At 42.7% G+C, this 23598-nt stretch overlaps 1 protein-coding gene across 3 annotated transcripts in view; it reads right to left on the reverse strand.

Annotated features, from left to right (window-relative positions):
- Positions 1–23598, reverse strand: part of DTNB (dystrobrevin beta) — a 397289-nt gene that overhangs the window by 263418 nt on the left and 110273 nt on the right. For all 3 annotated transcript variants that reach the window (XM_084624543.1, XM_084624545.1, XM_084624544.1), the window contains exons 7-8: positions 19172–19277; positions 3851–4017 (exon numbers count right to left, since the gene is read on the reverse strand). In XM_084624543.1, coding sequence (XP_084480669.1) covers positions 3851–4017; positions 19172–19277 — 273 coding nt within the window. The remainder of the gene's footprint in view (positions 1–3850; positions 4018–19171; positions 19278–23598) is intronic.

Below are 23598 nucleotides of genomic sequence, written 5' to 3' on the forward strand. Positions count from 1 at the left end.
GGGTGTGGATTAGTAAATGTATTAGAAGTATAAACAGATTTAGTTTCACATGAATAAAATAAAGTGATTAAACCATCAGCATCTTATCCTAATATGTTGTTCTTCGCATGTAATTATGCAAACTATAAAAAAGCAAAAATTTAATGGGAGGAGAGATTGTAACTTACATGGGGTTCACAGCAAGTGAAGAAGGAATATAGGACATGACTGAATTAGCTGAAGTTCTTAACTGTTAATTTCCACGTTTTTCCACTTTGAAAGGATTTTTTTTTTTTGCAAATGAGTTATTCTATGAAAATTAATATTGTGGCTATTAGGTATTGATACACTTCAATCTTAACTAAATCTTCAGTGAGCTTAAACACAAAAAGGAAGCTTACAAGAAAGCTTGGTCAGATGACTAGGGAGGAGTATAAAAATTGAGTATGCAGGGGTGTAATCAGGAGGCCAAAACACAACTGGAGTTGCAGCTAGCAAGGGATGTGAAGGGTAACAAGAAGTGTTTCTATGGGTATGGTAGCAACAAGAAAAAGGTCAGGGAAAGTGTGGGACCCTTAATGAATGTGGGAGGCAACCTAGTGACAGATGATGTGGAAAAAGCTGAAGTACTCAACTCTTTTTTTTTTTTTGCCTTCGTTTTCACAGACAAGGGCAGCTCCCACAGTGCTGTCCTGGGCAACGCAGTATGGGGAGGAGGTGATCAGCCCTCAGTGGTGAAAGAATAGGTTAAGGACTATTTAGAAAAGCTGGACATGCACAAGTCCATGGGTCCATATCTAATGCATACAAGGGTGCTGAGGGAACTGGCTGATGTGATTGCAGAGCCATTGGACATTATCTTTGAAAACTTGCAGCAATCAGGGGATTGGAAGAAGGCAGTTATAGTGCCCAACTTTTAAAAAGGGAAGACGGAGAACCCACGGAACTACAGATTGGTCAGCCTCACTTAAGCCCCTGGAAAAATCATGGAGCAGGTCCTCAATGAAACCATTTTAAAGCACTTGGCGGAAAGGAAGGTGATCAGGAACAGTCAACGTGGATTCACCAAGGGCAAGTCATGCCTGACCAACCTGATTGACTTCTATGATCAGATAACTGGCTCTGTGGATATGCAGAAAGCAGTGGACGTGATATATCTTGACTTTAGCAAAGCTTTTGATATGGTCTCCCACAGTATTCTTGCCAGCAAGTTAAAGTATGGATTGGATGAATGGACTATAAGGTGGATAGAAAGCTGGCTAGATTGTCAGGCTCAATGGGTAATGATCAATGACTCAATGTCTAGCTGGTATCAAGTGGAGTACCCCAGTGATCGGTTTTCTTCAACATCTTAATTAATGACCTGGCTGATGGGATGGATTGCACCCTCGGCAAGTTCGTGGATGACGCTAAGCTGAGGGCAGAGGTAAATATGCTGGAGGGTAGGGATAGGGTCCAGAGTGACCTGGACAAATTGGAGGACTGGGCCAAAATAAATCTGATGAGGTTCAAAAAGGACAAGTGCAGAGTCCTGAACTTAGAACGGAAGAATCCCACGCACCGCTACAGCCTGGGGGAGTGACTGGCTAAGCAGCAGTTCTGCAGAAAAGGACCCGGGGATGATCGTGGACGAGAAGCTAGATGAGAGTTAACAGTGTGCCCTTGTTGCCAAGAAGGCCAATGGCATATTGGGCTGCATTAGTAGAAGCATTGCCAGCAGATCGAGGGAAGTGAATATTCCCTTCTATTCGGCACTGGTGAGGCCACACCTGGAATACTGCATCCAGTTTTGAGCTCCCTACTACAGAAAGGATATGGGCAAATTGGAGAGAGTTCACCAGAGGGCAACGAAAATGATTAGGGGGCTGGGGCACATGCCTTATGAGGAGAGGCTGAGGAAACTTGGGTTATTTAATTTCTAGAAGAGAAGAGTGAGGGAGGTTTTGATAGCAGCCTTCAATTACCTGAAGGGGGGTTCCAAAGAGGATGGACCTAGGCTGTTCTCTGTGGTGGCAGATGACAGAACAAGAAGCAATGGTCTCAAGTTGCAGTGTGGGAGGTCTAGGTTGGATATTAGGAAACACTATTTCACTAGGAGGGTGGTGAAGCACTGGAATGGGTTACCTAGGGAGGTGGTGGAATCTCCTTCCTTAGAGGTTTAATCTTCTATGATTCTATACCTGGAACTCCCTCTTTAAACTAGTATTATTCATGTCCACCCTGTTCATTTAATCACGACTTAAAACTGGTTTCTTCCACTTAGTCCACCTAGGATAATCTAAATGATTGAGTTCACCATCAAAAAGTGGTTATACATTCATAGATTTTTATGGCCAGAATGGGCCATTCTGATGATCTCATCTGACCTCCTGCAAACATGGACCATAGAACCTCATCAAGTAATTTCAATCAAGCCCACTGTTTGAGCCATAACATACCTTTTTAGAATGACGTCTGGTCTTGATTTAAAGAGAAAGTGGATGGAGATTCTACCAGCTCTCTAAGTAAACTGACCAAATGGTTATTTACCCTCACTGCTAAAAATATTAATCTAATTTCTAATCTGAATTTGTTTAGTTTCTGCTTTCAAATATTGGATATCATTTATGCCTTTTTCTTCTACATTAAAGAGCCATCTACTATCAGAAATCTCTTCTCCAGGTATAGGTACATGCAAGTCATGATCAAGTCATTCTCAGTCTTCTCTTGGATAAACTAAACAGATTTAGCTTTGTAAATCTCTCGCTACAAGGCCTGTGTGATGGGGTCTACCATGCCTTCTTTGTCCCCTGCTGGAGGTGTCTGTCCCCTGTGCTCAAGGAAAACCTACTCAGACCAGGCTACCACCAAGACTTAGTCTTCCGGAGCTTAGAAGGGCCAGGAGGAGACACTGAATAATCAGGAGCCAGCAGAGCAGTTAAGAATGCTTGCCTGCTACTTCTCAGGGGCACCACAGGGTGAGATTGGGACAGAAGAAAAGCTCCTCAGTGCTAGCACAGAACCCAAGGTCCAGGTCAGGGCCCTGCCCTTAAGTGCTTGCCTTGGCATTTTGCTTGTTTGTTTAAAGGCGCAGACAGTGAATTCTGAGTTTTGCAATCTTAGTTAACTATTTAGAGACCTAGAGACTTTAGATGCCAAGCTTATGGCACCAGCCACCCTGCTCCAAGCAGGTCACAACTTGTGGACTAAGACAGGGGGTGGCTCCAGCATCATGCTTGATACTATCAGGGTTGTTACAGAATCACCCCACCTGTAACATCCTGTTTTCCAGACCTTGAATTATTAGCTATGACTTGGGATATGCTCATCATCTTGTCGTCTGGTGTACTATTTTTCCAAATTTTACTGCCCATGTATCTTAGATTATCAGATTCTTGGGTTAAGGATTTGTCTTCCACAATATATACAGTCCAGCTTCATGCACAATGAAGACAAACATTTATTTATTTTAAAGAGCTACTATGTTCAAGAAGAACACTTTGCCGAAAAGAGCACCTTGTGTGCATAGTGTTTTCTTGCTTTGTAAAGACATCAAAATTACGGTGGGTTATTAGGCTGGTAAAAAGAGGGATGTAGGAAGGTATGGTATTGGGGAAAAGAAGACAAGTGCTTTGTTTTATATGTCTCAGATTGCAAGGCACTTGAGAGCAGGAACAGTATCGTCAGCACTGGGCAAAATGATAATGTCAAATAATTAAATAAAATTTCATTCAACTCAGAAAAAAGTATAATATGCCTATTTATAAGCTCCTATTTGAAAAACTTTAAGATTTAACCTGTGATTCTAAGCCTTTTACAAAAACGTCTTTAGCTTTCAAAAGAAATTTGCATAGAGATGATCAGTGCATTATTACAAACAAAGCTGAGTTACCCATGAGGAATGCTCCTTCATCTGATGTTGGTGGCTATGAGGGCCATTTGCATGGCCACGCCAAAAACAGTTTTGGCAGAGCTGGTAGTTGTGGCACTGCTGGCATCGGTACCGGAAACCCATCATGCTCTCACGCCGACAGTATGAACATTCCACAGGATGGAAGACTTCAGGGGGGAAAAGCAATAAGAGAATCTTAGAAAGTGTTGTTTTACTATTATCTGAAAAACCACACACAATAAATCTGAGCCCCCAAAAAGGACGAAGTTCCTAAACATCAATAAAATTTGCTAACAATTTCAATCCCAAAATGATATATGTTGCACAGTGTTAAAATACAGCCAGAACCCAGGTATAAAGTTCTTAGTTTATTTTTGAGCACCCAAAACTATGCTAGGGGCTGTAACAACAAAGACATTGTCCCTGTACCAAAGAGTTTACAATCTAAATTAGACATGACAAATAGTGAGGGTATTAAACAGACCAAAAAATGGGGGGAGAAGGAGATGGGGAAATGATAAACAAACAAAAAAAGAGCATATAATTACTCTGCAAGGCACATACTCCTCTTAGTGGTTCTGTTGACTTAAGTTTTTCCTTTCCAGTTTTATTCGTTTCTTTAGTTTACCTTTTCCTCTCCTTCATTGTTCATATAAGAGATGACAGAAGTGAGTTTTTAGTAGAGATGGAATGAGGTATATGTGAGGTCAAGGAGGTAACTTGAAAATGGAATATATTTGGAAAGGGGCAGCATGGAGATGGAAATGGAAGAAGGGTACAAAGGAAACTTCAAAGCTATCAACAATATTGGAGTGGAGAGAATGGGGTAATGCAAAACGAAAACATGGTCACTGATGCAGACTTTGGCCAGAAGCATAGGGTCTTGAATCCAAGGATAGGGAATTTCAATATGATATGTTGGGCAACAAGAAGATCTTATGGAGTGAAAATGAAGTCAAAACCAAAAGTGGCGGGAAATGATTTTGGTGACAGCATTTTGAATGGACAGCAGGGAGCAAGGTAAGTATCTACAAGATTGGAGAGGAGGAGGTTACAATAGTCAATATCCGCTATTAGAGCATTAACAAGCAATTCAGTCATCAGAAAAAGAACATAAGAACAGCCATAGTGAGTCAGACCAAAGGTCCATCTAGCCCTGTATCCTGTCTTCCGACAGTGGCCCATGCCAGGTGCCCCAGAAGGAATGAACAACACAGGGAATCATCCAGCGATCCATCCCCTGTCGCCCATTCCCAGCTTCTGGCAAACAAAGGCTAGGGACACCATCCCTGCCCATCCTGGCTAATAGCCATCGATGGGCCTATCCTCCATGAACTTAACTAGTTCTTTTTTGAACCCTGTGTGACAAAGTTCCTCCTCTGCCTTGATGGGTCCTGAGCTTATTGGCGGATTTTCTCGCCTCAGAGGTTCATGGCAGTCCTCAGTTTGGCCACTTTCGTGGCTCAAATCTGCCGTTCACTCAGTTAGCCTCATAGCCAGCATGGGGAAAGGAAGACGAACAATCCTTGCAGTCTCTGCTGATCCACCTAGTGGATCGGGGAACAGGCCAGAGACCTTCCCCTCTGGTGGAACCCACAGTCCAGGTCAACTCCTCCAGTATCAAGTAGGGAGTTGGAGGGATGGGGGGAACTCGGGCCCGCCCTCTACTCCGGGTTCCAGCCCAGGGCCCTGTGGATTGCAGCTGTCTACAGTGTCTCCTGTAACAGCTGCGTGACAGCTACAACTCCCTGGGCTACTTCCCCATGGCCTCCTCCCAACACCTTCTTTATTCTCACCACAGGACCTTCCTCCTGATGTCTGATGCTGCTTGTACTTCTCAGTCTTCCAGTAGTACGCCTTCTCACTCTCATCTTCTTGCGCCTCTTGCTCCCAGCTCCTCGCATGGACTCCACAAACTGAAGTGAGCTCCTTTTTAAAACCCAGGTGCCCTGATTAGCCTGCCTGTCTTAATTGATTCTAGCAGCTTCTTGATCGGCTGCAGGTGTTCTAATCAACCTGTCTGCCTTAATTGTTTCCAGAAAGTTCCTGATTGTTCTGGAACCTTCCCTGTTACCTTACCCAGGGGAAAGGGACCTACTTAACCTGGGGCTAATATATCGGCCTTCTATCACTCTCCTGTAGCCATCTGTCCTGACCCTGTCACACATGTTATAGTGTTGGCTTTCACAACATCCTCTGGCAAAGAGTTCCACAGGTTGACTGTGTGTTGTGTGAAGAAATACTTTTTTGTTTGTTTTAAATCTGTTGCCTATTCAGACTTAATTAAGAAGAGAATGTTCAAGATTTTGGTGTGAGAACATTTTCTGGGGGACATCAGCATGTGGATGAAAGGCAGAAGTTTGAAACTATAGCTCAGATGGCAGTGATGCTGAGAGAGAGAAGTGCTTTAAGAACTTGCTGCTACAGTAACAATGACTGTCTTTCACATTTTTATTCTCAGATTGTCCTCCAAGACTTGACACCAACAGCTGTGGTTGTAAAAAGGACAATATATGGTAGGTGTGGCCAAACTTACTGACCCTCCAAGCCGCATATGACAATCTTCAGAAGTTCAAGAGCCAGGGCATGTCTGCTGGGGTTCAGGGCTTGAGCCCCGCAGTGGCGTGGTGGGGCTAAGGGTTTGTGCCCTGTGGGGAGGGGGATCTCAGGGCTTCAGCTTTGAGGGAGGTCCCTGTCTGGACTTGGGGCTTCAGCGTTGCAGAAGGCGCCTGTCTGGGCTTGGAGTTTCAACCCCACTCCTGCTGAAGCACCGAGCCCCAGCAGGTGCGCCCAGTGGGGTTGAAGCCCGAGACCCACTGCCCTGCTGAGAAGAAGCTCCTAGCCCCACCACACCACCGCAGGGCAGAAGCCCCGAGCTCTTCCCCTCCCTGCCAAGTCTGGGAGGAAGAGAATGGGAGAGTTTGAGGGGCTCCACAAGCCGCACTTCAACTGTAAAAGAGCCTAAGTTTCACCACCCCTGATATATGGCTATGAGACTTCATTCTATCCTGAAAGACTTGGGCTGGCCACACTGATCTACATCTACATTCATGACCTATGGATTTGATTACTTTAAAATAATATACCTAGGGAATGAAATTACTGACCCAAAAAATCTTCAGTTAATTACAAATGTAGCTACCAGCCTAATTAGCACCGCATGCCACCAAAAACCAATCAATCCCAGTGCTTCATTCCTTACAAGGTTTCATGTTAAACACTAAGTCAAGTTTAAAGCTTTGATTGTTAGTTTTCTTCATGCAAACAGCCCAGACTACAAAAGAGACAGCCTCACACTTCACACCTGCTTTCCACTGGAACAACAGAGTTGTCATGAATGAGATTAGTGAGCACTAAAAACAAAGCTTTCTTTGTAGCTAGCCCAGGAATGAGGAACTCCTGGAACACATCAGAATGATCACAAAAACTCACTGTTATCAGAATGGAATGTAACACACCCTCCAAACTAGCGTCCACAATTGACTAGGTACACACACAAGCTAGGAAACTGACATCTTAAGTTTTTCTTTTAAAATCCTTGGAAGGCTCATCCTTGGACTAACTCTCCTGAGAGCTGGCTGGAGAAAATCTCAGAAAGATAGGTCTGAATTTGAATTTCAGTGAGAGTTACTGCACATTTTTCAAGACAATGAATACGTCTTTCTAAGCTCTGCAAATGAGGCATTTTGCTCCACGTTCCTCACATGTTCTTGTCAACTGCTGGAAATGGCCCACCTTGATTATCACTACAAGAGGCTCCCTCCCACCCCAGTTCTCCTGCTGGTAATAGCTCACCTTACCTGATCACTCTTGTTACAGTGTGTATGGTAACACCCATTGTTTCATGTTCTCTGTGTATATAAATCTCCCCACTGTATTTTCTACTGCATGCATCCAATGAAGTGAGCTGTAGCTCACAAAAGCTTATGCTCAAATAAATTTGTTAGTCTCCAAGGTGCCACAAGTACTCCTTTTCATCTTGTAGGGTTTATCCACCATCTCCCCAAATAGATGATGGCCTTTGGAGGGCAAGTGGAAAAAAACAGCTGCATACCTTCTTGTAACTGGTTTCAGAGTAACAGCCGTGTTAGTCTGTATTCGCAAAAAGAAAAGGAGTACTTGTGGCACCTTAGAGACTAACCAATTTATTTGAGCATGAGCTTTCATGAGCTACAGCTCACTTCATCGGATGCATACCGTGGAAACTGCAGCAGACATTATATACACACAGAGATCATGAAACAATACCTCCTCCCACCTCACTGTCCTGCTGGTAATAGCTTATCTAAAGTGATCGTCAAGTTGGGCCATTTCCAGCACAAATCCAGGTTTTCTCACCCTCCACCCCCCCACACACAAACTCACTCTCCTGCTGGTAATAGCCCATCCAAAGTGACAACTCTCTTCACAATGTGCATGATAATCAAGGTGGGCCATTTCCTGCACAAATCCAGGTTCTCTCACCCCCCTCCAAAAACAACACACAGAAACTCACTCTCCTGCTGGTAATAGCTCATCCAAAGTGACCACTCTCCCTACAACATGCATGATAATCAAGGTGGGCCATTTCCAGCACAAATCCAGGTTTTCTCACCCCCCCCCACCCCCATACATACACAACCTCACTCTCCTGCTGGTAATAGCTCATCCAAAGTGACCACTCTGCCTACAATGTGCATGGTAATCAAGGTGGGCCATGTCCAGCACAAATCCAGGCTCTCTCACCCCCCTCCCTTTTTTTCCGGGGGACACACACACAAACTCACTCTCCTGCTGGCAATAGCTCATCCAAACTGACCACTCTCCAAGTTTAAATCCAAGTTTAACCAGAACATCTGGTTGGAGGGGGGTAGGAAAAAACAAGTGGAAATAGGCTACCTTGCATAATGACTTAGCCACTCCCAGTCTCTATTTAAGCCTAAATTAATAGTATCCAATTTGCAAATGAATTCCAATTCAGCAGTTTCTCACTGGAGTCTGGATTTGAAGTTTTTTTGTTTTAAGATAGCGACCTTCATGTCTGTGATTGCGTGACCAGAGAGACTGAAGTGTTCTCCGACTGGTTTATGAATGTTATAATTCTTGACATCTGATTTGTGTCCATTTATTCTTTTACGTAGAGACTGTCCAGTTAAACCAATGTACATGGCAGAGGGGCATTGCTGGCACATGATGGCATGTAACTGTTTTTCTTTAAGAGATGTTGCATATGTCCATTACACTGTAGATGTGTGCACACCTCATGACCTGGTGCTGGAGTGGGCAGCCCCACCCATGGCCAAGATCTTTGTGAGCCAACTAAGGATATAAAGGGCAGAGTCACCCCACTCCTCCTTCAGTTCCTTTACACTGGAACCCAATGATAGACTCCAACACATCAGGGAAGAATGGTGGGTCACGTAGTGGATATATGAAACATCTCGAAGAATAACAGTTACAGGGTGGTAAGTAACCATTTTTTCTTCAAGTGCCTGCATTATGGTATACAGAATGTCCAAGCTGTTACCGCAGGAGGAGGGGCTCAGAGGCTCATAGAAAGAGGGACTGTAGGACTGCCCTGCCTAGATCTGCATCTTCCCTCAAGTTTCAGAGTGCGTATGGTCTAGTGAAAATTTGAACTGAGGACCATGTTGCTGCTCTACATACGTCCATAATAGGGATGTGTGCCAGAAATGCAGTTGAGGTAGAATATGCTCTGAGCAAAGGTGCTATGAGTGTATAAGGAGATATTACTCCTTTAGCAGCATAAGCCATTACGATGCAGTTAGTGATCCATTTCAAGATCCTGTGTTGTGACTGGATGATGCCTCACTCGTTCTGCATATAACAAGAACAGCTAGGAAGAAACCTGCAATGGCTTTATCCTGTCCAAGTAAAAAGCCAACATATGCCAAACACTCAGGGTATGGAGTTTTCTCTCATACCTGTTCACATGAGACTTTGGAAAGAAAACTAGCAGACAGATTGGGTTAGGTGGAAGTCAGATACCACTGTAGAGAGGAACTTCCAAGGAGCCTAAGCTAGACCTTGTCCTTGTGAAGAACGTGTAAAGGTGGATCAGTGACCAATGCGTTCGGTTCACCTACCATCTTGGCAAAGGTGATAGCCACTTAAAATACTACCTTCACTAATAGGTGTAGAAAGAAGCACAGTGCTAAAGACTGTGAAAGAGGGTCCATAAGCACAGACAACTCCAAATTCAGATCCCACAAAGGTGTTGGGTCTCAGACTTCTGGAAATAATCTGTTTAGAGCTTTCACAAATCTGGTCATGATGGAGTGAGTAAAAATAGTCCTGCCCCTTATATGAGGATGAAAAGCCAAAGTGGCCTCCAGATACACCTTAAGAGAGCTGAGCATCAGACCCAACTCCTTAAGGTACCAAAGATTATCCAGGATTGTCTGAATGCTGGTCTGAGTTGGGGACGCATTTTGGGAGGCTGTCCAGATGGAAAAATGCTTTTTATTCACTCAAGTAAGTAGCTCTAGTGGAAAGTTTTCTCCTGTTAAGGAGAACATTCTGGACAGCCACTGACCAATGCATTTCCTCCGTACTCAGCCACCAGTGAACGATGCTGTGGGGCTCAGCCCTTAGGGATTTGGAGGCAGCACTCGCTATGGGTTGTGCCTCAGGATGCCCTTTGTCACTGGAAACAGTAAGAGTTCCTGAGTGGACAGTTTGCAGAGGTCTCAACACCACATCTGCCTTGATGAGGCTGCAGCTATAAGGACCAATCTGCCATGATCTTTCTTGAGCTTGATAATGACCCTGGGAATCAGGGACACAGGTGGGAGTGCATAAAGGAGGTCCTTGTCCCATGGACAAAGGAAAGTGCCTGATAGGGATCAGGTGGCTGTGACCTACCCTGGAACAAAACTGGGCACACTTCCTATTCTGCTTTATCAAAGCTTTTGATACGGTCTCCCACAGTATTCTTACCAGCAAGTTAAAAAAGTATGGGCTGGATAAAGGGACAATAAGGTAGATAGAAAGCTGGCTAGATTGTCGAACTCAACGGGTAGTGATCAACAGCTCAATGTCTAGTTGGCAGCTGGTATCAAGCAAAGTGCCCCAGGGGTCAGTCCTGTGGCCGGTTTTGTTCAACATCTTTATTAACGATCTGGATGATTGGATGAATTGTACCCTCAGCAAGTTCTCAGATGACACTAAGCTGGGGGGAGAGGTAGATATGCTAGAGGGTAGGGATAGGGTCCAGAGTGACCTAGACAAATTGGAGGATTGGGCCAAAATAAATCTGATGAGGTTCAACAAGGACAAGTGCAGAGTTCTGCATTTAGGAAGGAAGAATCCCATGCACCGCTACAGGCTGGGGACTGACTGGCTAAGCAGCAGTTCTGCAGAAAAGGACCTTGGGATTACAGTGAATGAGAAGCTGAATATGAGTCCGCAATGTGCCCTTGTTACCAAGAAGGCGAATGGCATATTGGGCTGTATTTTTAGGAGCATTGCCAGCAGACCGAGGGAAGTGATTATTCCCCTCTATTCGGCACTGGTGTGGCCACACCTGGAGTACTCTGTCCAGTTTTGGTCCCCCCACTACAGAAGGGATGTGGACAAATTGGAGAGAGTTCAGTGGAGGGCAACAAAAGTTATTAGGAGGCTGGGGCACATGACTTACGAGGAGAGGCTCAGGGAACTGGGGTTATTTAGTCTGCAGAAGAGAAGCGTGAGGAAGGGATTTGATAGCAGCCTTCAAATACCTGAAAGGGGGTTCCAAAGAGGATGGAGCTAGGCTGTTCTCAGCGGTGGCAGATGACAGAACAAGAAGTAATAGTCTGAAGTTGCAGTGTGGGAGGTGTAGGTTGGATATTCAGAAACACTATTTCACTAGGAGGGTGGTGAAGCACTGGAATGGATTACCTAGGGAGGTGGTGGAATCTCCAACCTCAGAGGTTTTTAAGGCCCGCTTGACAAAGCCATGGCTGGGATGATTTAGTTGGTTTTGGTCCTGCTTTGAGCAGGGGATTGGACTAGATGACCTCCTGAGTTCTCTTCCAACCCGAATATTCTATGATTCTATGAAAATTCATTCCATGAGAGGATCCACCTATCTATGTGAAGCATAGGAGCAGCCAATTGGTCCTAGACTGGTGAAGTTGATACTCTTTGGACCTGCTAAACAGGACATCAAGCATGTTCCTGCTCCTCTTAGGAAGGGTAGCAACTACCATTTTCATCAGGAACTTTCTTCTGATTTGGTGAGAGAGGTAAAGTCTAGTTTTCCACAAAATGGGGCTATGCTGACAGGGCTGCAATATTTGGTTGGAAAACTACCTGAGCAGTTCACAAGAGTAGAGGAGTGACCAGTTAACAAATAATTGGGAATACATTCTTCCCCCAGGACTTTTCCCTGGATTAAATATCACTACTAAATTAATCTTCTTTGCAAAGGAACAGGTCAGATATATTTTATTGTCTGCATCATCTTTTAAAGATAAATCCGAAGAAACAAGTTAGTCAGTTAATTTGCTGAAGTTCATATACAATTAATTTGTTAGGTGCCTACAATATAGGCACAGATAAAGACATGATCCCTGTTCCAAGGAGTTTACAATCTATTAAAATCTTTCTAAAAATATAAATACCTAGCTAGGGTGACAGGACTGTCAAGTGTAAAAAGGAGAAAAATAACTTTTCACATTACTAGGGTATGCTTTCCTACATTTCTTCCTCTTTTACAGAGGTAAGGAGGGAAGTAGAATGTAGGAATTTCTTCCACTTGGATTTACAATGGCTTCTTCTTCAGTCAAAACTCTATTTTCTTCCATGGACTTATTTCTACAGAAATCTAACAAAATGGATTAGAAGTCCTACTGAATGGCATATTAGTATTATATTGCACATCTCAAAAACTGAAGCATGTCTCTCAAAAATGATGTCCTAGGTGTCTTTAGGATAGTGTTACTGATTAAAAAAATTTAATTTGATTTAATTGGGGATTGGTCCTGCTTTGAGCAGGGGGTTGGACTAGATGACCTCCTGAGGCCCCTTCCAACCCTGATATTCTATGATTCTATGAACACTTGATCTGATGCCTTGTGAGAGAAGAGAATTTCTCTTACCTGTAAGTGGTATTTCTCCAATGGAATAAACTCAATCCACAACTTAATGGATTTTTGTCTATCTCACACAAGAACAACCACAGGCAACCAAGGAAAGTACACAATTCGGTGCCAATCCAGGTGTCCTCGAGCTTCTCTCAAGTACCCCAGCTGTATCTGCCATATTACTTAACTAGAATACTTACAAACTACAAAGACGTTGAGCATCTGATTGGAAGGTAAAGTTAGCCAACAAAGGTGCTCCACTCTGACAAGGTGCAATCAAAAAGAGACTTTTTATAGTATTGGCAATCAGTGAATGGGTCCAGAACTAGAAAAAAAACACTAACTAGATACTCACAAACAGTATCCAAGAATGAAAAATTACAGAGTTAAAATAATAGAAGCAAAGAATGAGAATCAACCAAAACAAACAAAAAAAACCACAAAACATGGGTCACTGTGGATTGAGCTCATTTCATCTGAGAAACACCATTTACAGGTTAGAAAAATTGTCTATTCCTTGTGTGAATAAGCTTAGTCCACAATTTAATGGGATCTTTATAACAATCTTATAACCACAACAAAAAGAGAGGTATTGGATTACTTTTCAAGCATTGAAATTAGAACTACTCTAGTGAAGACTGCTTTGGGGGAGGTATGTACATAAATGTAAGTACAAATACCAAGCTTATAGCTTCACAAATCTATTCTAAAGAAATATTTCTCAACCTGTGAGGTAACAGCACCTCTAAGCAATTCCAGACCCACAGTGAGCAGGGTTTACCCTAGGCAAAGAGAAGTTACTTACCAGCAACTGTTCTTCAAAAGTCAGTCACATATGTATATATGCTGCCCCTTGGCGATAAGCTGCAGAACCTTCTTCAAAGCCAAGCCCAGGGAGGGTGTGTGTGCAAATACCCGTTTGTGACATTGACTTTCAAGACTATGAGAGTGTACACATACTGTCTGGAGTAAAGCCCTGCGGCTGTGCCAGCTCAGTACTCCTGACATCCTAACGAGCCAGCTACACTGCCTGACGGACCGCCCTGCCTGACTGGCTGAGGAAGCTAGCAGGCCAGTTCTTAAACTCAGCAGCAGCGGCTCACGGGCTGTTCAATGCACATGCCCACAGACTCTCTGCCTCCCTGTGCTTCTTTCTCACCAAGCCCTGCTCCTGCTCTGCTCCCCTACAGCTCCTGCCCTGCACCCAGTCTTGTTTCCATCCTGCCCCAGCCTTGTTCCTGCCTCAGAACCAGCCTTGGTCCTGCCTTCCCTAACTCCGGGTACTCCAGTTCCGAGCTTTGGCTCTGATTCCTGACTGTGACTCTGTTGTGACCCTTGGCATTGACATTTAGACTCTGACTCTAGTTATGACCTTTACCTCTGTTTCCTGGTACTGGCCCTTTCTTGACTCCTGGCTCTGGCTTTCAGACTCCAACTGCTGGGCCTGACTCCTACTCCAACTATTAGGCCTGACCGCCTATGACCCAGTCTCCTGACATATACATCCCACCACTACCCACAAATGCATCAGTTTGTTCTCCTGAACTGCAGTGCGCCAATCACACACAAAACTCCAAGGCAAAGGAGGACAGGAAGCGTGAATACATGAAGGCAATTCTTAAAGAACAAGTTACTAGTGAGTAACCTCTCTCTTCTTCAAGGGACTCTTTGTATGCCACTTGGGGAAAACTAGTGATCAGTACTGCCTGGGTGGAAGGTGGGTGAGGAGTTCATAATAACATATGGATGGTAGCACTACCCTGACAAATAAAGCATTGGAGTATGATGCTAAGTCTAAAGAAAAGCAGTTGGTGAAAGTATGCACTGAACTTTAAGTTGCTACTCTGCTGATTTCAGTATTAGGAAGTGCCTAAGACATGCCACAGAAGCTACAATGGCTCTATTCAAATGGGTCCTTAACCCTGTAGGCCCTGGTAACTTAGCTATGTTGTAACAAAGTTCTACACAAGCCTTAACTCATTTAGATATCTCTGTGTTGATTGGTTCTCTTTAAAAGCTTTCTCTATATGCTACAAGTAGCCTATTAATCTTTTTAATGGGCTTTGTATTCTTGGCATCCAAAGTGTGGAGATATATTTCCCATGGGTGAGAACAATGACTGGGAAACAACTAAAGGAGGGAAATATACTGGCTAAGGCCATTAGAGCTTGGAGCTCACTGACTCTTCTTGCTGATGTGATCATAGCCAACAAGAATGGTGTTTTAGGGAAGTGTTCCTGAAAGGTCCAGACAGAGTCCGCTTCAGCTTGGTTTGCACCAAATCTAGATCCCAGGAAGGAGGTGGTTTTCTTACTCAGGGTAAAACATTAGTAAGTCTTTTTAGGAAGCTGGCTATTGTTGGATGGGAAAATACCATTTTGTCCTGCACAGGGTGGCAGTGGGCTGAGATAGCAGCCAGGTGTATATTAATGCTGTTAGTGAGAGTCCTTGCAACTTCACGTTAAACAGTCCGATATTGCATGAATTCCTGTTTGAGTCAGGGTAAGATTCTTGCTACTGGACCACATGGAGAATCTTTTCCTTTTTTGGAGATAGCACTTCGTAGTGGACTTCATCCTTGTCCAGAGCAAGCCTGATCAGTGACCATCACAATAGGTTATTATCCAGGCCAACAGGCAAGGTGTCCCTGGGTTGATATGAAGAATTTGGCTGTTCCTCTGAGGCAGGAGGTCCATCTGGAGACAGTGCAAGTGGAAAAGGAGATTCTTTGGAGAACTTTAGGAGCTCTGTATTCCAGTGTTGTCTTGGCCATGCTAGGGCCATATGAATCACGGTTCTGTCTCTCTATCGTTGGTAACACTGGGAAGAAGTGGGATTGGAGTCATCCACTGTTATCCAGAAGAAATCATCTGACAATGACTTTCCAGTCTTTGCTTGATTACTTCACACTTTCTCTGGAGGTGAAGAGATCCATTTATGACTTCTGAATATGGAGATGGTTATTCACTGTTTCAAGAATCATTCAAGTTCATAGAATCATAAAAGTGTATGACTGGAATGGACCTCAATAGTTATTCTAATCCAGTCCTCTGCACTCAAGGCAGGACTAAGTAATAACTAGATGATTCCTGATTCTGGACTTTCTCCAATTTCCACATTGTTCCTGAAGTGTGGTGCCCAGAACTGGACACAGTATTCCAGCTCAGGCCTAATCCGCACAGAGTAGAGTGGAAGAATTACTTCTCATGTCTTGCTTATAACACTCCTGCTATGATGTTTGCATTTTTTTGCAACAGTGTTACCCTGTTGACTCATATTTAGCTAGTGATCTATTATGACCCCCAGATCCCTTTCTGCAGTACTCCTTTCTAGGCAGTCATTTCCAATTTTGTATGTGTGTAACTGATTGTTCCTTCCTAAGTGGCGTACTTTGCATTTGTCCTTATTGAATTTCATCCTATTTACTTCAGACCATTTCATCTGTTTGTTCATATCATTTTTAATTTTAATCCTATCCTTCAAAGCACTTTCAACCCCTCCCAGCTTGGTATCGTCTGCAAACATTAAAAGTGTACTCTTTATGCCATTATCAAAATCTTCTTCGCTGGTTTGAGGCATCTTCTAGGATGCTTTGGTGAGAAGTGTAGCAACATGATGCTTCTCACAAGTCAGTAGGCTGACCAGCATTCAGCATCTCTCAAAGAGCAGGTGATGTACACATCTTTAATGTCTTCAGACTGTACAATTACATAGTCCAGCATGCACTACTGTTTTTACCTAGGATGCATCCATGTTGTCTTAGCCTGTTGGAAGACAGTTTTGGTAATAGTGAGATTAAACTCGGTACACTTGGGGAGAAGCAGTTGGCCATTGGAGTTTGACCTTCCAATGCTGTGATGGCCTAGTACCTTCTTCCATGTATCTGAGTCAGCTCCCACACAAGCACTAAAATCTCCAAGGACAATGAGTTCGGCACTCCTCTGATGACCCCGCTGAGATCTTCATAAAACACCTCCTTGATCTCAGTGTATGAGTCATTTTCAGTGCAGTCACTGATAATGGTGGCATACTGGTGTCTATGTGGAGCACTATAAGTCAGTCATTGACTCTCTTGGGGAGCGAGTCAAGCTTGTGAGCAATGTTGGACCATATGGCGAACCCTACCTCTGACTGTCTTGGAGGGCAGTGATGTCTATGTTATACCTCTTCAGTGTTTTGGCAACAAGAGCTGTCCTTCGTTCCAGTCTTTGCTCATTGTCAAGAAGAGTTTTGACATTCCATGAACCAAATTATCAGTCTGAATCTCTGTTTTATTTTGACCACTGAGTTGAATGATCAGCCAGGAGTAGTAGGTACAGAAATGGCAGGCTGTGTTTAGGATTCCTTTTCAGTTCCCTTTTCCCAGATTGGGGAGAGGAATGCTGTGCCTAAAAAAGGCCTACTCTATCACCTAAGGTGGATAAGAACTCCTTATCTACCCTGATCTATGGAGAATGACCATCACCCTAAGGCCACCTGTGTGAAGTTGTAAATAAGGACGGCCAGCAGCATCCTCTGTCTGGCCCAGTCACCACAGGACTTTGGTAAGTTTATTAGGTTAAATAAGAATGAGTTGAATGAATTGGGTGTGCACACATCTATAGTCTGGTTAAAATATGCTTGTAATACTATTGCCCTGTCATCATTCACTACTCCCCCATTTATTTCACCCATCTGTGATATCTTGTCTTAGAAAAAGATCATCAGATTTTTGGGGAAGGACTTCTGTATAGTGTCTAGAACAATTGGGCCCTGACTTGGTGGGGGCCTCTAGGTGCTACAAGCACCTTTAGGTGCTTTTACAACAGGTGAATGACATATCTCATGGTTACTTATTCCATTAAATGTGTGTGCGCATCTATTTATTACATACACACACATATTGTGAGAAGTCAATGATTTTATGAATAGAGAAAAGCACAGAGAAAGGCACAAAGTTGGGAGAGGGAGAAAAACAAATAGGGCATCGAGGCTGGCATTCTTGGTAAAGCAGAGTGGGTGGGGTAATGTAAAATAAGAGAAGAGTTGAGACATAGACAAGGGCAGAGTCTGCAGGGTCTTGAATGACACACTAAGAAGTTCGAATTTGATATTGTGAACAAGGCACATCCACTGGAAACATTCAGAGAAGGGGATGATGTGGTCCATTTGACAGGCATGGAAGATAATTTTAGCTGCAGGATTTTGGAAAGACTAGAGTACGACAGATATGGGTTTCAGGAAGACTTTAGTGGACGACAACTTAGTAATCAAGGCAAAAAGTTATTGGGGTGGGGACAAGCAGTCTAGCTGCTGAGACAGGCAAAGTGATATGGTTTTTAATATGTTGAGGAAAAATTGGGAAGATTTGATCATACCTAGGAAGCAACAAGAAAAGATGAGGGAGAAATTGATTACCCAAGATTCTGCCCCCCCCCCCCACAAAAAAAGAAGGGTTTGGGTTAAGTCCTTGGTGAACCACTGAGTCCACAGAAGATGACTGTCTCAAAAGTGGAAATTGTGATCTCCGAGACTGGAGGATGTTATGCCTCACAGAATGTGCTGACATATCTAGCATGGCAATCAAAGACCAGGTTGCATGCAGTGCCTCAACACAAGAAGTATTTTTGTTGTCCTTTTAGCCTTCTCCAGTTTTTCAAAGCCTAATCACTTCTCAGAGAAATACCTTCTTGTGTAGGTATAACTGGGAACTTGTAGCTAAGAAAAGCACTGGATGTGGATAGAGAGAGGTGTTGTTCACAGTAGGAGGCAGAAAGTGACTGGTGCACTCATGAGACACTCATCAAGGACACCTGAATTGGCACCCAGAAATCTTCCATATCATTAATTGATAATACTTGTTAAAGTGCGGCGTAAATGAAAATCCTTTAAAAGTTGTCGACTGAGCTTGTTCATTAGCAGAAATGTTTTTTTCTGCAGGTTATATTTTTTATTTTAAATCCTGTGTTGTGAATTATGTTAAAAATTAAAAAGAAAAGTTTAAAATAATAGGATTGTTCTAGATTATTGCTTAATTTTCTGTGTAGTTATAGGGTCTCATTTTCAGAAAGGATGAGCAACTACAATTCACACTGAAGTCAGTGGGATCTGTGGGTGTTTAGCTCCTCTGAGAATTAGTCCCTGACTGCTCGGGGACTAACACCATACAGTGGGAACAATTAGAGAAAGCAAACACTAAGATCCAATGTCTGGAAAAGATCATATATACACTTTTCTGAACAGAAATTTCAGACGTAATAAATATCTAACTTACCATTTTCAACATGTGCAAGTCTGTGCATGAGAGGTAGCCACACAAGGCACTGAGGGGGTGGATCAATCATCAATGTGTCTAAAAACATATTTAGCATTATCTTTTTCTGTAAAAGAAACAAAAACATGACTCACTTTCAAAAGAGAACTGCATTCTTTGTAATTATCTCCATCCTATACATCTGAAGAAGTGAGGTTTTTACCCACGAAAGCTTATGCTCAAATATATCTGTTAGTCTTTAAGGTGCCACTGGACTCCCTGTTGTTTTTGTGGCTACAGACTAACACGGCCTGATACTTGACTCCATCCTATGGTTTCTTTAGTATTAAATTTACTGAGTACCAACACTGTATTACATATTGTAAAGGACAGATACAATCACTCTTCCTCCCCAAGGAATTTTCAATCTTAATTGACAGTACATCACAAACAAGATAGTACATACCACACACACAATTTATCAATAAATACAGAACACAAAGGTAAATTCAAAGGGGGTGAGTATGTAGTTAGTACTTTGCGAGTTACACTGAAAGGGTTTACAAAAAAGCGCTTTAAAAGAGGGATTCAAATTCAAAGAGGGAAGATTGTTTAGTGAACTAAGGGAGGATGTTCCAAGCACATGGTACAATACTGAAAAAAGTACAAAGACAAGAAAAGGAGGAATCAAAAGGAGTGTTTAGGCATTACCCATATGGCAAACAAGGGAAAGAGAAGAAATGAGAACAAATAGGTAAAGGCAGAATTGTACTAAAATTTGAAAAAGTGGGCAAGGAAACGGATTTTAAATTAAGAGATTTAGGGAAGGAAATGAGTGAAATTAATTTTCAAGCACAGAACAGTCTCTCCGGACCTAGACCCATGCTTCTCATGATCTCAGACAAATTGGCAAGGAAAGAAGGAAGAATGATTGATAGAATATTGATAAAAATGCATACCAATGAGATTTGTCAGGAAGAAAAGCTAAGGAAACTATGGCTACAAGGAAAAAATATTTAACTAGGTAACTTCTTAAACAGTATTCTTCCACTTTCAGAGGAGGAAACAAGACCTGTGGAAGGCCAGCCACACCCTCTACTTTTTGGGAAGCAAATTCCTTGCTCTGGCAGGTGATCTGTGGGATAAAAACCACCGTTCAGACAGCCTCTCTCTTCTTGCCTCCCTATACATTGGTGGTGCATCAAAGGGCCACCATGACAGAGATTAAAGAAGATGGTGGCAGCCCTGCATACAGCAGTGAAGCAAAAAAGGCCAAAGCCCTGTTTTCCAGGAGGAAGTAAACTGCCCACAATTCTCCAGTGCAGCAACCACCCCATGACTGAAGCACTCTTTTTGGAGAAGAATGCTACGTCCAATTCACCTACATCTTTTTGGAGTTGGGGGAGGAAGATGTATGTGTCTGCTTTCTCTTCCTAATGAGTACAAAATCATAGAAAGAAAGGGCTGGAAGGGACATTGAGAGGCCATCTATTCAAGCCCCCTATGCTAAGGTAGGATGAAGTATGCCTACATCATCCCTGACAGGTGTTTGTCCATCTGTTCTTATAAACTTCCAATGACAGGGATTCCACAACCTCCCTTGGAAGCCTTTTCCAGTACTTAACAACCCTTATAGTTAGGAAGTTTTTCCTTAATATCTAACCTAAACCTCCCTTGCTACAGATTAAGCCCATTACTTCTTGTAACTACCTTCACTGGACATGAGGACAACTGATCACCATCCTCTTTGCAACACCTTTTAACATATCTGAAGACTTATCAGGTCCTTAACTCAGTTTTCTCTTCTGAAGACAATATACTCAATTTTTTTAACCTTTCCTCACAGGTCAGGATTCTAAATCTTTTATCATTTTTGTTGGACACCTCTGGACTCGCTCCAATTTGTCCACATCTTTCTTAAAGAGTGGCACACAGAACTGGACACAGTATTCCAGCTGAGATGTCGCCAGTGCCGAGGAGAGTGGGACAATTACCTCTTCTATCTCACATAAGACACTCCTGTTAATACCCCCCAGAAGATTAGCCTTTTTCACAACTGGATCACATTGTTGACTCCTATTCAACTCATGATCCATTATAACCCCAAATCCTTTTCAATAGTATTACTAACTCGTCTATTATATATTTTGTAGTTCTGCATTTGATTTTTCCGTCCTCAGTATAGTACTTTGCATGGCTCTTTATTGGATTTCATCTTGTTGATTTCAGACCAATTCTCCAATTTGTCAAGATTGTTTTGAGTTCTAATCCTGTCCTTCAAAGTTTGGTGTCATTCACAAGTTTCACAGGCATACTCTCCAGTCCATAATCTAACTCATTAATGAAAATATTGAATAGTACCTGACCCGAGACAGAACCCTGCAGGATCCCACTAGATATATTCTCTTAGGCTGACAGTAAACCATTGATAATTGTTCTTTGATTATAGTCTTTCAACCAGTCTCAGGGAACTAGAGGGTAGTCACAATTACCTGTACTGATCACCATTAATGCAGGGCTTTAGGAGTGCTTGATCCTCCTCCTTTCAGTTGCTATAGGATGCCCTGTGCCTAATCATCTTACCCTGCAGCTGAAGAACTTCTCTTCAACAGCCAGGCTGCCTGCTGCTGCCATGAGGGAGTCCCAAGAGAACTCATTCTCAGTCATCACAGCAGGAACAGTCACATTCTTCTTAGGAGAGAAGACGTGCCTGGAGACCCCTAGTCTCCCCCCAAAAGTGTAAAAGTCCTTATTAGACTATTACTGATAATGCACAATGAACCTCTTTTTTTATACAATATGAGAAGCAGAGATACTGAGAAGTTAGTTTCTTTAAGGCATTGGTGTGAGGCCAAGAAAAATCCTTAAATATACTAAACAGACCTTGTGGTGCATAAGGAGTGTCAAGCTGTCTGGAGTGGTTCAAGAGCATGAGTGCCAACCTCAGACAGACTATGATGAAGCAGGGCACAAAGCCCAAATTGCTTGTGAGTTCTATACTTAGATTTCACCAAGCAAGTATAAAGTGTGAACTCCTCAAGCACTGTAACAGCTTTAACATGGGAGTCCCAGACAGTCCTCTTGGGTACGCTGGACTATCTTGCCATTCAGGTAAGCTTGCCTTTGTGATAGTATCACCATAATATTCAGGTTATTCCCAGGTCAATTGCACCTTAGATCTCCCAAGACAGACACTTGCAGCCAATCCTATAAAAAAGATTTATTAACTAAGAAAAAGAAATCAGTTATTTACAGTATTAAAGCAGGTAAACATACAAACACAAATGAGTTACAATCTTAAGTTTCAAAGGGTAATAGAAGCTTCTGTAATACAGAGCTTGCTTATGTCCTTCAGGGCTAACCCAGGATAAGCACTGGGGATCTTTTGCTTATGCTTAGTAATCCCTGACCCTCAGATTCCAAGCATCATAAACATACAGTTTTTTCCTTGTTAGGGATTTTTATTCACTTCCCACAAAGATCAAGCTGATGGGATGAATCGAAATGCATGTCTCCTCTTCATGGGTGTGGGGTGAACCTTTTGAGTTTTGGAATCTTTTGTCCTTTGGTGTTTCACAATGATTGTCTGGTGTCTATGGGCCTTCTTTTGTTGGGCAGGAGGTAACACCTACTGTCGCAAAACTAGTATTTCAAATGTGGTAATGCTTCTCTCCTGACTAGTGGTTTACTGTTTCAGAGCAAAAACAACGAGGAGTCCGGTGGCACCTTAAAGGCTAACAGATTTATTTGGGCATAAGCTTTTGTGGGTAAAAAACCCACTTCTTCAGTTTTAGAGCAAACACTCAAATATTACCTTATAACATGGGACACAGATATTAAAAGTGAGATTAATGCATGCAGCAACTTATAAGCATTTCATAAAGTCTAAACACATTCTTATAAATCTAATACCTATTTTAACAATACTAACACACAAGTAAGTCAGACTTGTTTCCAGCTATGTATTGGTCAGTGTGCATTTGAGGCCTAGGGGCCTTGCATGAGCTGGCACCTGGTCTGCCAGCATCATAAGGAGTTCACATCTTTTACCTCTGGTTTTATCACTTACCATACATAATGTGTGAGTGTGTGTGTAGAACTATTACAGTCACAAAGAACCATCATACCAACAATGCTGAATGGCACTTGGAGAAAATAGAAGTTAATCAACAATTTCTCTGATAATTTTACATTACTGTTGGCAGTGTTTTGACTGGCAATTGAATAATTTCTTATGGTGAAGAAAAAAGTGCTGGATAGCTTGACGCTTGTCCTGAGATTCAGGAAATGAATGGTCCTTCAAGGCTCCTGATTTAACAGCTGTCCTGCCCTATCCTCTTCCTCGTGTATTAAACACTGCCTGAAATTCATGTCAGCAGTTATTCAGGATGCAAGAGATCCAAACAAACAGTCAAGCCATCAGTGCAGGGATTTCTAAATCCATGCAG

The sequence above is a fragment of the Lepidochelys olivacea genome (assembly GCF_965140295.1).
Source record: "Lepidochelys olivacea isolate rLepOli2 genome assembly, chromosome: 3".
Lineage (NCBI taxonomy): Eukaryota > Metazoa > Chordata > Testudines > Cheloniidae > Lepidochelys > Lepidochelys olivacea.